Here is a 16,116-nt window from a genome sequence, read left to right as displayed (position 1 = left end):
AATTTGGGGTGAAAAAGTGAAAAAATCCGGAAACCCTCGCACCCTATATATAGCTCGAAGGCTCGGACCCGAGGCTGCGCGAGGGTGACACGCGTCTGACAGGTGGCGAGGCGAAGGAAACTCTTCGGACGGGAGGCTCGCTGCTGGATGGTTCGGATTGGTCTAGCCCTCGGTCCAATGAAAAGAAGCCACGTGCGAAGGAGGTGTCCAAGGATGGTGCGAGGGGCGTGCGAGGAGTGTCTCCGGTGTGTCTCATGCGAGGCTGTCCGGTTCTAAGTGGACCTCGGACCTGGACGAATCAGAAGGTGACACGCGAGGCTGCAGTCCAATCAGAAGATGCCACGTGGAGGCTCGCATGCGAGGGTGACGTGGCAGTCACTGTTCATGCGAATTTTCCCGGTTTTTCTATTTTTCTTTATTTTTTTTGTCAAGACTTGTAAAATTCATAACTTTTGCATACGAACTCCGTTTTTGACATTCTTTATATGCACGCATAGCTAAAATTATACTCTACAACTTTCATTTAGACTTCGTCGGCTAATTTTGAATTTATTTTTAATATTATTATTTTAAACAGATCGGGACGTGAATCCGTTATAATTTCATAACTTCTTCATACGACGACCGTTTTTGTCTGTCTTTTTACCGTTGTACTACTAATGACGAGACCTTAAATTCTCGTTTAGGTTATGTCGGCTAAAAACCACTCGATCTTTATTTCGAGTTTTTAGCTGTACATTGCTATACTGAAACTTAGAAAAAATCATAACTTCCTCATACGAAGTCGGATTTTAGCGTTCTTTTTATGAAAGTTCTCGGTTTAACATAAACTATAACTTTCATTTAGATTGTCATGGCTAGAAAGCCTTTTATGAAAAATTCAGTTTTTACACTGAACAATGTTTTGTCGGTTTTGTCGCGAATTTTCTATTGGTCATAACTTCTTCGTTATAACTCGGATTTTAGTGTTCTTTATATTTTTGGAAACCTTGTTACAATCTCTACCACTTGGTTCAACCCAATTGAGATTATTTAATAATTTATTTTTGAGGGTTAATTATGTAATTATACATAGTATGCCAAAATTTCTCTTTATTTAATTAAAAGAAGTACAATTTGACCTACACTATTACATAAGTTTGAAATAGCGATTTGTTACACCAAATCATATATTTGAGCTTCTAGGACTGGTTTTATACGTAAATTTTCCAACTTTACGTGCATGCACAAGAGTATGAAGCTAAAATACCCAAAATCAACAAATACTTAGCACTTAGGGTTTGGAACAAGGCCAAGATTGCATAAAGGTGGCTATAATGTGCTTCTAGTGCTTAATAACGTCCAGATCTAAGGTTTCCATCCAAAGGAGAGTCCATAACTCAAGTTTTGAATCATAAAAGGCTCCAAAGAAGGCATAACAAGCATAAAAGAGGTCTTAATAGAGGAATACACAAGGTCATAACTTCATTACCTGAATGAGAAACATATGGAAGCTAACTCCTAGATCTCCTTCCTCTTCTAAGGACCTTCTTTCCTTCCTTCTCTTCCAAAGCTTCCAAGCTAGCACAAACACACTCAAACTCAACAATGTGGGCTAGGGTTTACAGGGGAAATGCTCTAAAGATGCTGGAGGCTGGGGTGGGAGGCTATAACGACGTTTAAATAGGGTACAAAAAACATAATTCTAATTGTTTTTTGTTTCATTTTACACCCATGACACAAAATAATCGCGATGACATCGTCTTTGATAAGGTTGCTGACATCGATACATCCAAGGAAATTGAAACATTCGTGTTCAAGTACTCTTGCTTTGGAAGCAAACTTAAAAAACAACCTAAACATGTTCGCCAGCTTGGACATGATTTTAATTGACGAGTCGGTACAATTTTTTCTTTTTATTATTATGTTTCTTTTAATATATAAAATTTTAAAATTAACCAATTTTTTTTCACTTACATGGCACTAAAATACAAGCAACAATAAAAAAAATCTCATTAGTTCATTTGAAGCCCTCTTTGTTGAAAGATCTGTAAGGGAAATTAGTAGTTTTCGTATGACCAGAAATGAAGGAGATTACATGATGGTTGATCATAAACATAAAAATATTTTTTACAAAACAACCAAATTTGGTGTATCAAATAATTTTGTTGTTATGGTGGATCCTTAAAATTTTGTGACTTTCCAGGATTTGATAACTAGGAATCACGACACTCGTGTTGCATTTGGTAAGATTTTATTTTAACATTCTACCTTATCTACACATAAATAATTATTTTATTACACACCTATAATACAACAAAGGTTTATTTTTTTTATTCCAGGTTTTCTTGGTCAGGTTGTGTCGACCAATCCTATGAAAGTGATTATTAAAAATTCAAAGGAGAAACGGTTGATGAACCTGGTTGATCAGGGTCTAAGTTAAGTATATGTGTTTAAAACATTTTATTTTCTAAAGTATTTTTCTACATGATACCATAAAACATATCGTTTGCATGAAAATGACATGTTCATCTACACTTCAATATACATGTTTATGTTAGCATTACTTACAATATTTCGAATCCACTAATTATAAAATTCACCTTTTGTCATACAGAAAATAATTTGTTGATTATTATCAGAGGGTCCATTTATGATCTTTTCACTAATAAATTGGTCAAATGTGGTTAGAGGTCTTTCACACATTTTTTTTTATTACATGTCTTCATACTTTTAAGTTTTAAAATTTTCATCTTCAAATTCCATTTTTAGTTACATATGTTCATTGAAATTATTTTTTTTTGTTTAACATGCCAACCTACTTTGTTTTATCTTTATATAGTAACAATATAATTTATAATTTTACACAACAATATACATATTTTGAATTTTATCATAGTATTATACTTTACAAAATACAATTCCCTCTAAAATAATTTTCGTCAGTAATTTATCCATAATTTCACCCAATTTAAATTTATATTTTCTTTATATAATTTTTTTTAATGATCCTGAGTTTTCCCTCCAAAATTATATCAAGTCTTTATGTCTTAAATAATGTTGTCACATTATAATTATGACTTTCCAAAATATATCCATTTAATGAGGAATTTAATTTAGCGAATGAAGTAAATGTTAATTCAAACAAGATATATACTCCATAATTATTACACAAGTTTATTAAAAAAATATCAAGATGTAAACATTAAGCATTTTTAAAATGAAATTTCAAAACAGATGCAAACGATGATGTTGTACAATGAAATATAAAATTGAATAGATTGAAAAAAAAAACTATTAAGACAGTCAATCTTGAAAATAGTATAGTTATAAAAAATTATAAAGTAAGATAAAAAACATATAAGATATTAGGAGATTTGTAAGTACAATTAGTAAAAGCGTTACAGTTATTTAAAAAAAGATCATTTAGATTAGTAAAGATGCAACATATAAACTAAATTATCACAATAGTAATCAAATGTCATTATTTGATATTTCATATAATTGAATGATATACTAAATTACATTGATGATATACTGAAATTATTCAAAGTTGCGCTAAGAGTAATGCAAAGTTTTTGCGAACACCAAATAAATAAGAACAAACATAAAAGCTAGCACTTATATTAATAATCAATTTAAAATAAATCAATAATGATTTAGAAAAGAATTTTCATTGATGATATATTAAAATTAAATCCATATAACATTTAACATTCCATAAATTATACTCTATGACTTTATTTGAATAAGTGAAAAAAACGGTACATTGGTTGTTAATATAAGCTTAAATTAAGTAACATGACTATGGAATGAACGTCTAATTAGAATACTTATGCTTATATAACAATATCATAATCATATGTGACGAGGAAGGTCATTCAACTAATAAAACAAAAAAATATCGTATACAAAGTGGTTCGTCAACGATTATAAATATTTGTTGATTTCAATGTATTTTCTACACATTTAAATAATACCAATAACTTATAACTTTTTTATAATTATTATACAATATCTGTAGACATTTTTATGTTTCTTATACGTTCCATGCGTTTAACGCGGGTTATAATCTAGTGTTTGATAAATTAAAAAGTAGTTTATAGACTAGTTTTTTAAATAGTTACTCATACTAGCATTTCAATGAGGTTATTGAACTTTTTTTAACAATCTTCCTAGTATTCCCTTTATGAATTATATATATATATATATATATATATATATATATATATATAAAAGTTAGCTTATCAAACGTCATTTAACTTGGGGAAATTCCCATGGCAGAATTTTAATTCAGTTGGGGGCTTGTACAATTTGCTATAACTTGAGGAAATTATCCTAAAAAAAAGGAAGATTTTGTTGTCTATCCTCTATGGTTTCTTATGTTGTATTTGGAAAGCGAGAAATGATAGTCTTTTTAATAATATGGGTTCTTCTCTTTCTTTGATGGCGGATAGTATGCTCGCTATGGGATTTGGTTGATCAAACATAGGGGTAATTACAGGAACTGTAAATTGGCGGTTTGTGTTTGCTTTCCCTTTGATATTATGTAATTGTTTTGTGTGTTTTTGTTTTTCTTTGCATGGCCTTGTCTCTTTATAGGCTATGGTTCTTTTTAATAAAATTTCACGGTTTCCAAAAAAATGTAATTTAAATAGCTTTTCAGATAATCTGCAAAAACATAGTCTTAATCATCTAACTTCATTTTCCTTCGCGACTTGTTAACTCCAAGAAAATAGCGGATAATGAAATCATGGAAACTTTTGCACCATTAAGGTAAAGACTTCTATTATTATATGTAATTATACAAATTCCTCGATATGGTAATTTTTCGTAGTAACATTGAACTAATTAAAGAAAACTTAAAGGTAATGAAAAGATATTAATGAGCAGAAATGTCTCCACGTCATGCTGCATAGAAAAGAGAAATTAAATAGTCTTTTGCCTACTTTTGGCGGAATTTCGTATATGCCTTTGCTAAACATGTAAATATCGTATTTGTCCGACCTAAACTCTAAATATTATATTTTTACTCTTCTTAATGTTTTTTAATATCATATATATCCAAATCTACTTTTTTGATAATTTTTATTGATTTACAATCTTTTTTACCATTTTAAAATCATTAAAACGAAAAACAACCAAATGGACAATATTGCCCTTCCTTTACAAATCATTGGTTTAGAGGGTGTTTAGGAGTGCTTTTTTAACTAGAAAAGTGCTTTTACATAAAAGTGTTTATTTGCTTATAGTGGTGGTAAAAAGAGTTTTTTAAAAAGTGTTTGGATAAGCTTTTACAGTGAAAAAGCCAATAAGTCAATAAGTTAAAAAGTGTTTGGCTTAAAAAGTGCTTTTTAAAGTTATTTTTGGCTGAAAAGCCATAAATAGTTTCAAAAAGCCACGTTTTCCATACTTATTAAAAAGTGCTTATTGAAGCTTATGGAAAAGCCATTCTGAAAAGTACTTTTGAGTTTGCCAAACACTTTTTTTGGCTTATTAGCTTTTCAAAAAGCCAATAAGCAAATAAGCACTTTTCAAACGCAATCCCAAACACCCCCTTAATTTATTTAATTCCTTTTCCAAAAACAAAATTCTGCCTCACGAATTCACGATGATAAATCAATTGAACCTTCAAACTAAATTGTACTATGGTCATCGTCTTCCTCACGATTGTCGCCTTCCTCACCGATCCATCACCCTCCTCCGCCTTCACCTTATATGGCAACCACAATGCTTCAGATTGAAACTTATACTCTCTTCCTTTTGATACTACAGGATCAAATGGTTGTAAATTATTTGCTTCAATGGGTTCTCGGATCCACCATCGGAGCTCCTTCGGGTAAAACAGCTGAAATTGAACTCAAGCTTCTTCTCTGGTTAAACTCTTCTTGTACTAACATGGGGACTAACAATCTCTTAATCTCGTGAATTAACCCATCTGGTCTGACTACTTCATGGAGACATATTACTTTAGCTGAACCAACGAATATTTTCTCGCTGGAGTTTTCTCGAATTAACAGCAAATGATTCTCAGCTTCCTCAACACACAGTTTTTCATACGTTACTGATGCCAAATCCTCCTTCGGCCACTCCTTCGACCCGAACTGAGACGGTATGATATGAAAGAGCAACATATTATGCAGAGATTTGAGATTCCCAGGTTCAAGTAAGAACTATTTGAACTTAGGATCTAAATGTCTCTCCAAAGCTGCTTCAAATTGGTGATGTTATGACAAAAAACTCCTTCCTTAAGGGTCTGTAGAAGAAGGGCTTTCTCAACGAGCTCAGTGTAGTGCGAATCCAGAAGCACGAGTTTCAATTGATCTGGGTAGAGCTTGATTAGGTGTGTTGTTGAGGTATCTCAATTGTACTGATGGATGCAAGTGGTATGAGATACAATGTGAAGAAGAAGATCCCTAATGCAATGTAGATCTAAAAATCTACGGTGCTAATTTGTAAAAATATAATGATTGAAGACAACAAAGGGGAATATGAGGCTGCTCATATGTCTTAAGAGGCTGCCATAAGGAACACTTGATTTGTTATATTGCATTTTAGAACTAGGGGAAATATTGTCCGTTTGATTGTTGTTGTTAGCTTTAATAATTTTAAAATGGTACAAAAATAATAAATCAATAAAAATTATCAAAAATATAGATTTGGGTATAGATGATATTAAAAAAACATTAAGAAGGGCAAATATGATATTTAAAGTTTAGACCGGGTAAATACGATATTTAGTTATTTAGCAAGGGCATATACGAAATTCTGCCTTTACCTTTTGTTCCTACTATCCTCCTATCTATTTTAGATGGTGATAAGTGTCATTAAATTTAATTTAAATTTGATTGAGATTTTAAATTTGTACACTTGTCATCATCTTGAATAGGTAGGAAGAAAAGTAGAAATAAAAGGTAAGATGAAATTTAATTTCTCCAAAGAAAATTACCAACTTCATGTAAGGATCACTGCTTCATGTAGGGGTGTTCGTTTGGATGGATCGGTTTAATCCGATCCGATCAAGTGAATCCAAATTAATTTCGATTTTCAAAACGTAGATCCAAATAATCCAAACTAAATTCAAATCTGATCCGATCCAACCAAATTATAATTCGGTTGGATCGGTTTTTTACAATTCGATTTTCAAGAATTAAGACATTTCAACAAATATATAACTTTAGTATTAACTTACTTTATAATATAAACTAAAAAATATTGTTTAATTAGTTGTGAATTAAAACTTATAAATAACTATCAAGAAAAATATATTATAATTTACTACTTTATAGATAATTTTTTTTTATAAGAAGTACATATTAAAATATTATAATAGATGAAAAATTTTAATATACTAAAAAAATAATTTAGTACATTTATAAATTATAAAAGATAAATATTAAAAAAAACAAAATAATATATTGCAATTCGGTTTTTTTGGACTATTCGGTTTTTATTTTATAAACCAAAACCAATTCGAAATCCAAAATAATAATTCGGTTTTGCTAAAAACCAATCCAAAAATCCGAATATCCGAACCAAATTGTCCAATTGGACAATTCGGTTTTAACCAAATAGTGAACAGTCGTAACCGTATGTTTTCAATTCCATACATAGTAGGAAATATCTTGATTAAAAGTCGCATTAACTTTCATAAAAGTTTCCCAATAATACTTAAAACTTTTCATAAGCTCGGAAAGGTAACAATATGTAAATTTATGTTTACAACACCCGAAATCCAAAGTTAAGAACCAATTGCTTATTGTTAATTGTGTTGATTTATAACTCTGTTACATATCATTATGAATTAACTAAGTTTACGCAAGTTAAACTAATTCATGTAGGCATTCATGAAAAATAATAAATTCAAGCTCTCTATTGAAATCAAAACATAAGGCACAAGGTAAATTCAAGTCTACAAAATCAAGCCAACAATATCTATTACACAGCCGGATTGTGAATTTAGAACCGGAAAAAAGGTTTTAACAATTCTTGTCTACAAAACACAAGTTCAAAGATATCGATAGAAGGTTTTACAAATAAAATGATAAAAACAAACCGAATCACGTCTCCAAATCGGCGTTCCAATGCTCTAAAAGTTTGTCTCAAACCTCCGAAATCATATATATATATATATATATATATATATATATATATATATATATATATATATATATATATATATATATATATATATATATATATACACACACACACAGAGGGAGAGGAATGATCATTGAGAACTAAAAGTTTCCTGAGAACCGATTGCGAGCCGTTAGATCAAAATAATAAAAAGCTAGGATGTTCGGTGGCGTTTTTGTAAATAATTTGAAAACAAAAGGCACGGGGGTATCATAATTATTACAAATATGGGGCATTTTAGTAAATAAATAATTGTGACCCCTCTCTCTTTATCTCTCTCTTGCATCCTGACTCCTGTCGTCTCATCACCTCCTCCTCGTCCGAGATGACGTCTTCATCGGTGAGGTGGTCGAAGACAGAGACCAGTCGTTTGAACACGGAGGAGCATCACTTCAAAATTAACCTCGTCCACGCAAAGAATCACCGAAAGCTTGATCTGTCAACTTATCAACAGGATCACTCGATTCTCCGACATGAATGCATCGAAATTCGGAAAGCATATCGGATTGAGATATGGATCTCATCTCAGGTTCCCTGCCGATGTTAGTAAGGCTCCGATCCTTCCGACGAACGTTTTCCCATATGATTTCAATTGGAGAGTATATGGTGCAGTCACCAATGATGTTAAGAATCTAGTACTCCGATTTAAACAATCAGCATCCTTCATATGGAAATCTAGTAATATTTATTATTGTTAATGTTATCAATTGCCATGATTATCCAATTTTTTGGATTTTTGTCCTACATACAATATAGGGAATATCTTCTTGACCTGAAAGAGGCGATTTGAAGTCTCTGTTTTGTTGCTCTAAGATGTGGAGATTTTATTGAGCTGATCCAACTACAAATGACTTTTTTTGGTAAGTATGTTTGATCTTTTTGTTTTTTCCCTTTATGTAAGCCTTATATTGAGGATGTTTTGATGAATTACGAGTTTGAAAGTTATAATATAATGATTTGAATGCCAGAAACGGTTGATAGGTCAAATTTCTTGATTTGCTATCAAGAAATCTTAGTAATATACTTATTAATCTTATTGAATATTGCACATACATATAGGGAATGTCCTATTGACCTGAAATAGGTGATTTCTATCAAGAAATATTAGTAATATACTTTTTAATTTGATTATTACCGTATGATCATTTCTTTTTTTTATCGACAGATTCATCGACTATTAGTCTAATAATTTAATTGATTGTTGCACTTTAGGTGCAGAAGTTTCTTGTCGTGTCTGAAAAGATGGTAACACAAGAATAAGTAACAATAATAGGCTTAAAAAGGAATGAAGTGTAGTTGATTTGGTTTTTTTGAATGATAGGATCCTGGAATAAGTAACAACTGCATATGTAAATCACATCTGATTTACATATGATTTACATGTGATTCTATGATTTACATGTGATTCACATTTAAATCATATGAATTACATGTGATTCATATGTAATTCACATATGAATCACATGTGATTCACATTTAAATAACATGTAGTTCACATGTGAATTATCTGTGATTTATATGTGATTGACAAGTAAATCATATGTGATTCACAAATGAATAAATTGTATATATCAGATTAAATAACATGTAATTCATATATGAATTTCATTCATAAATAAAGTTATTTAATAACATACATACCTGGTATTGAAATTGCTTTCTGTTGTGACTTTTGAAAATATATGAATTTTTGTTGAAGAATACACTTCTGTTTTACATATCTTCATCCATTATTTGCTCAATAAAAAAAAGTATGTTTTATGATCTTGAACTCTCTCATATGGTGTGGTTGAGCATGTCCAGATAGAATCTTCTATTTCTTTTTGAAATAATTTGAATATATTATGTGTGTAGAACTTTGATGTTTGTACTTCAAATTGAAGATTTGTTTGAATTGGTGGGTTTTTATTTTGTAATAATGTCATTTTTTGATTGAATATTTCTTTGCTCATCCATTGTAGATTCAAATTTGCACATGAACATAATGAGATTTGAATCTTTTGAAGAAGCTATTTACACTCTCTGATCTTGATGTTGTCCTCATCAGCCCTGACAGTGCAGTGTCTCTAAAATAAGCCGGAATCCAAGTTGTTCGAATATTATACATCTTTTTTCAGCCATTTGTTATCTTCTAGTTTATATCTTTTTATTAGATACTTCCAAGTTTCTTCAAATATATCTGGATCAATACAAGAATTCCAAATTAGACCTTGCAATCTTTTTCTAAAGTTAGTCTCATTTATTATTTTTGCTAAAACCTACAAAAGAAAAGGTTACATTTAATATATAAATGGAAAATATGATATTTAATTTTCACATGTGAATGTTGTTTTAGTATTATAATAACACAGGTGATCGACTCCACTTTTGGTGACAATACAGAGTTGGCTTTAAAGTATGTTTTATTTTCATATTTTTCCCCTTTATACAAATTGATTTTCTTCCTTAATACATTATCAAGTATGTAGTGATTCACATGTAAATAAAAAGTGAATCAAATATGAATCACATGTGATTCACATATGAATCATATGTAATTCACATGCAAATTACAAGTGAATTACATATGAATTAGTTGTGATACACATGTAGATCACATGTGATTCACATATGAATCACATGTAAATAATAAATGAATAATTGGTCATATATCAAGTATGTAGTGAATCATTGGTCATGATACATTGGCTTCTTTATTTTAATTATTTTTTTGAAAAAAAATACAGGTCTGTATACATGTCTGTATACAACTCCGAATACAGTTATTTAAACAGATCCCAAAAGTTCAATGCATTCATCTGTGACTGAATAAATGGGACAATAAAAGAAGTTTTAATCAAATTATAAGTCAAATTATAAATGAAAACTTATTTAAACATTATAATACAAATTTACCTTATCTATTAATTTCTTTCCAATGTACCACATGCAAAGGCAAAGACGATGAGTTAATTTATTAAAAACGGTTTCTACAGCTTTAGCCATAGCTGAGTCTTGATTAGTAACCACAACATTAGGTTGTCTACCAAAGCATTTGAGAAGCCATGTATAGAATTCCGTTGTTTCTTTAGCTAGCAAACCATCACCAATTGTGACATATCTTTTGTGGTTATCAATTGCAGTAAATGGAACAAAGATCATATTATATCTTAAAATCATTAAAATATTTAACATAAATACTAAATGAAAATATTTTAATATATAAATATTAAAGAAATTAAGTATTACTTACTTGTTTGTTTTGTATGTAGCATCGAATGATACCACATCAGAGAATTCTTTGTAGTTTCTTTTTGCTATTGCATCTGCCCAAAACAGTGCCCTTAGCTCATCATCCTCCAACAAGTAATGAAAGGTGAAAGAAGGCACATTTTTACGTCGTAGTGTTAAAAGATTTATCAACATATTTGCATCACTATCTCCTATATAGTAGTTTAAGTCTCTTGAAAAAAATTTGTAGTCGATTTTCTTTGCACCTTGTTTACTGTAACCACCCTTTAAACCAGTAACCATGCTATGTGCTTTGCTTGCTCCTATATTTGATGTGCTTAACTTAGTTATAATTTCCTTGTCATAATGATCCAACTTTTTTTTTTCAACTTTGACATGTGCACTGTACTGTTTGTGTAGAGCTCATGGTTATGTTTTTCAACAAATGAATTAATGAAAATTCAATCAGTATTTTTTTATAAATTTGAAACATATCTTTGCTTCGCAAGACATCATTTGGATTGGATGTTTTCTTTTTTGTCTTCCTTCTACTCCATTCACACTGTCAGCATTTTTCTTATCTGTTTCACCTGCCCTACTACATATCACATACTTGTATTGTAAAATACCATCAATTGTTTTATTTGATGAAAGTCTGCAATCAAATCCTGCTTTCTTTGCATATTTTTGGTAAAACTGAATTTCGTGATCCAATGTTTCAAACACCATATTTTTCTTTGGCGGGAATGATTCATCAACTCTTAGGATCCACTCAATTGTTTTTGTGCCACAAGGAGATTTTACTTCTATGCAACTTAATTCATCTTCATCTTCTGATTCGAAATGTTTTGCTGCAAATTAAATAATATTAAATCAAATCAAATATAGGAAAACATGTCATTTAAAATCAAAGTAGTATTTTAGCTACAATCAAGATTAATATTAATAGAAACTTACCTTCTTCAATATGATTTGACTTGGATGTTGAAGAAAGTTGCTCATCCTCCTCAATAATATCTTTGAAAAATGGATCTTCAACATATATATCATCATTGTGTATGTTACATTCACTAGATTCTTCATCAACATCACCTTCTAAAATCATATATTTATTTATCATCATTTTATATAATTAAAATGAAAATAATGTTTGAATACAATTTGATTTACATAGAAATACATATTATTCACATGTGATTGGCATATGAATCAAATATGATTCATATATATATATATATATATATATATATATATATATATATATATATATATATATATATATATATATATATATATATGACTATCGTACAAATCAAATATCAATAACTTGATTAATATATGAATATGTGATTCATATATTATTCATATGTGATTCATATATTATTCATATGTGATTTTAATATGACTATCAATTAAGTAAATTTTAATACCATACGTTAATTCTTAAAAAAATTATGAATCATTACCTGCTAAAAAATTTATGTCGCTTTACAGATCTTCAATTATTATTTCTAAATCCATTAATTGCTGAAAAACGCTAAATTTACATTCAATAAAACAATATATTAGAAATCCGAATGCTACTGTATTTAAATATCCAAATAAAAAGTAAAATATTCGATAATCTGTTTTTCCTTCATTGATATAATAGTAATGAATGAATCGTATGAATTTAAGATAAGATGGTAACCTTGAAAGAAATCAATGACGAATCGTATGAATTTTGCTTTGAAATCGATCTCGAATTTGCGTTAACAGCGACAACTATTCGATCGATGTAGATTTTCTATGATTTCGTCGTTGATTTTGATAATTTTGAAGGTTAAAAGATGATATTTTGGAAAGAAAATCGTATAAATGTTGTAGTTACGTAATTAAAGTAATAAAAAAGTGTAAAAGACAATCTTACCTTTATGATCTTAAATCCAATCCAACAGTTCACTTTTAGTTCTTGGGTTCTCGGAATCTATGAGTTCTCAACCGATCTCAACCATATATATATATATATATATATATATATATATATATATATATATATATATATAGAGAGAGAGAGAGAGAGAGAGAGAGAAAGAGTTAGGTTCAAATGTTTTCACTATCTATTGTGTGCATCTATGATTGATTATGGACCAATCAGTTTAGTTATTTTAAAAAGTAATTTATGCATATTAAATGCTGTAGATGTAATTAATATCCATTATATCTTTAACATGTAATATGCATTAGTTACTTTTTTAAAATAACTAAAATGATTGGTCCAGAATCAATCATACATGCACAGAATAGATAGCGAAGACAAAACAACCTAACCATATATATATATATATATATATATATATATATATATATATATATATATATATATATATATATATATATATATATATATAAAATCAAGATAATGACCCACGATATGTTTATATAGTTTTAGGAAGCTTGGTACCCAAGTCACATCTGACTCGACTGAGTTGAAATTGCCAATACGAGTGACTCGGCTGAGTAAACTCACATGGAAACAAAACAATACAAAATCTTGACTTATTGACCATCTTGACCCCGAATGAACTGTGTTATCTTCTATAAAGGTTTCAATCTTCTAAAATTACAACTTTTTCATATCGCTCTGATCTTCATGAAATTACAATTGCATCTCCTTGAATCCTCTAAAGCATATTCCAAGCTTTGAACCACTGAAAAATCACATAAAAAGTGTGCAAATCAATAGGTTCCTCAAATTTACGTAAAATAGCCAAAGAATGCAAAATGCATGAGATTTGAATCCAAACTATGATGTAAATGCATGGAATATATGTCCTAAAAATGCATTAACACCTAGTAATGCTACATCTTTGTATTTTGTTTATGTTGCTGAACTTTGGACTCAAATAACAATTTGAATTTAGTAACGATTGTGTGTTGTAAGTGATTTTAAGAAAAGGTCTCGATCAAACATGGCTTAAATTGAAGATGAATTATTATTCTATGAGCCCAAAAATTTGAAGAAACTACCGGTTATTAAATGGGAACTTCTTTGGTAGCGGGCATTAGAGAATTCTAACCTACACTACAAGAAAGTATAGCATTACCGGCGACAGGCGTCGTCGCTAAAAGTGCGGCTTGTCGCCGCTAATACTATTAGCGGCGACGTGTCGTCGCTAAAACGTCGACGCTGATATTTTGTCGCTATTAATCAAATTGTCGCTGCTAATGCGTGTCTGTCGTCGCTAAAGACTTGTCGCCGCTAATAAGCTCACGTCGCCGCTAAAGACGTGTCGCCGGTAATAACCTATTGTCGCCACTAAAGGCGTCGCCGGTATTGGTGTTTTACTTATATATATATATATATATATATATATATATATATATATATATATATATATATATATTTCACATTAAAGTTAAAAAAAAAAAAACTGGTATGATATTAATTAATCTAATCCTATATCATCCCATTCCAAAATATTAATACAATATCCGTTTAAAATTACTCGTGTGATTTAACATATAACAAAATATCGAAAATACTAGTCTAAAATACTTGCACAAATAAAACATAAAAAATCCTACAACTATCTACTCGTCATCATCGCTCTCCTCGTTTCCTCCAGTTTCATTTCGTTGTGGCAACGAACGAAACCAATCTTCAAGTGCAGCACTACATGCCGGATCTTCTAACATTGTTTGAAGCATTTCCAACTACAAATAAAACAACATAGTCTTATAAGTTAAAATAGCATTATAACATTCTATATACAAAATATACATTCTACATATTGCGTATAAAACATTATAACATTGTACTATAACTAACAATTACCAAATTTTGAAACTATTACTAAACTAACAATTACCAAAACATTTTAAACAATTACCAAAATTAAATAGTCTTGTCACCTGTGATTGTGGTGGTGACTGTGTCAGTGGTTGTTCCTGATCGTACATCGACACAACCGTAGAAGGTTTACGCCCGATGCCTCTGATATGGCCACGTCGAACACCTAATATTTTTTCAAAACAATTTTGTGTATCCTTTGATGTTAGACCGTTGGCTTTAGAAGATGCTTGAGTTTATTGACTGATCTCAAAGAGTAAAGCATTCTGTATTTTCAAAAAAGAAATAAATATAATAAAAATTAGATTACTAACTACCCTTTAACGATATAATCACTTATATGATAATAAAAATTAACAACTTACGTATTGTTGCTCGACTGCAGGACTACTAAACACCCCTTGGCGATCAGTATTGGCCTTACGAAATGCTTCGATTCGAGCGATGTCCTATTTAACATTAAAAATTAGATTAATTATAATTTAAATAAACAGTTAAATATATCATAACTTACTTCTTTGAAACATGCATTGCTATACGAGCACGATCCCCCTCAGTTTACAATTTGTTGTTGTGCACGGACTCCTTTGTTTGACGCCGAACGCTTTAGAAATTCAGGAGTTTGAAAATGCTCGATTGCTTGTGCCCAATTTTCATGTGACATACCATCGGGGGGGGGGGGGGGGGGGTTGGCTAATGCCCTTGGGATATCTATAAGCCCCCCGACATTCTCAAAATAAGTATGCACTTTATTTTTTCGGCCTCTATAAATTCTTTGCAAGGTCGCGTCAATGCTCTGCAACAACTGAGCACGCTTGGGATCCAAGTTAACCTTATCTAAATCAAACTTATTCTACAAATACAAAAAAGTTAGTTAGTTAAATACCAATTAGAACTAAACTTAAAATATTGTCCAAGTTACCTTTAAATGAACCACTGTGGCATTCCTTAAAGCG

The 16,116-nt window shown here is 30.3% G+C and overlaps 1 protein-coding gene and 1 long non-coding RNA gene across 2 annotated transcripts; both read right to left on the bottom strand.

Annotated features, from left to right (window-relative positions):
* Positions 1–10,989: 10,989 nt before the first annotated feature.
* LOC145064577 (protein FAR1-RELATED SEQUENCE 5-like) lies at positions 10,990–12,433 on the bottom strand. Its single transcript, XM_079011999.1, has 4 exons — positions 12,286–12,433; positions 11,890–12,179; positions 11,351–11,736; positions 10,990–11,266 (listed from the first exon to the last, which is right to left on the bottom strand). The coding sequence occupies exons 1-4, from the start codon at positions 12,431–12,433 to the stop codon at positions 10,990–10,992; spliced, it is 1,101 nt and encodes a 366-aa protein (XP_078868125.1).
* A 2,405-nt stretch (positions 12,434–14,838) lies between these two features.
* LOC145063542 (uncharacterized) lies at positions 14,839–15,796 on the bottom strand. Its single transcript, XR_013688000.1, has 4 exons — positions 15,675–15,796; positions 15,526–15,609; positions 15,223–15,426; positions 14,839–15,024 (listed from the first exon to the last, which is right to left on the bottom strand). It is a non-coding gene; the product is annotated as an uncharacterized LOC145063542 (long non-coding RNA).
* Between the last annotated feature and the right edge of the window lie 320 nt (positions 15,797–16,116).

The sequence above is a fragment of the Lactuca serriola genome, chromosome 7 (assembly GCF_051521515.1).
Source record: "Lactuca serriola cultivar US96UC23 chromosome 7, Lser_US96UC23_V15, whole genome shotgun sequence".
Classification (NCBI taxonomy): Eukaryota; Viridiplantae; Streptophyta; class Magnoliopsida; order Asterales; family Asteraceae; genus Lactuca; species Lactuca serriola.
This window is presented reverse-complemented; position numbering and strand designations above follow the sequence as displayed.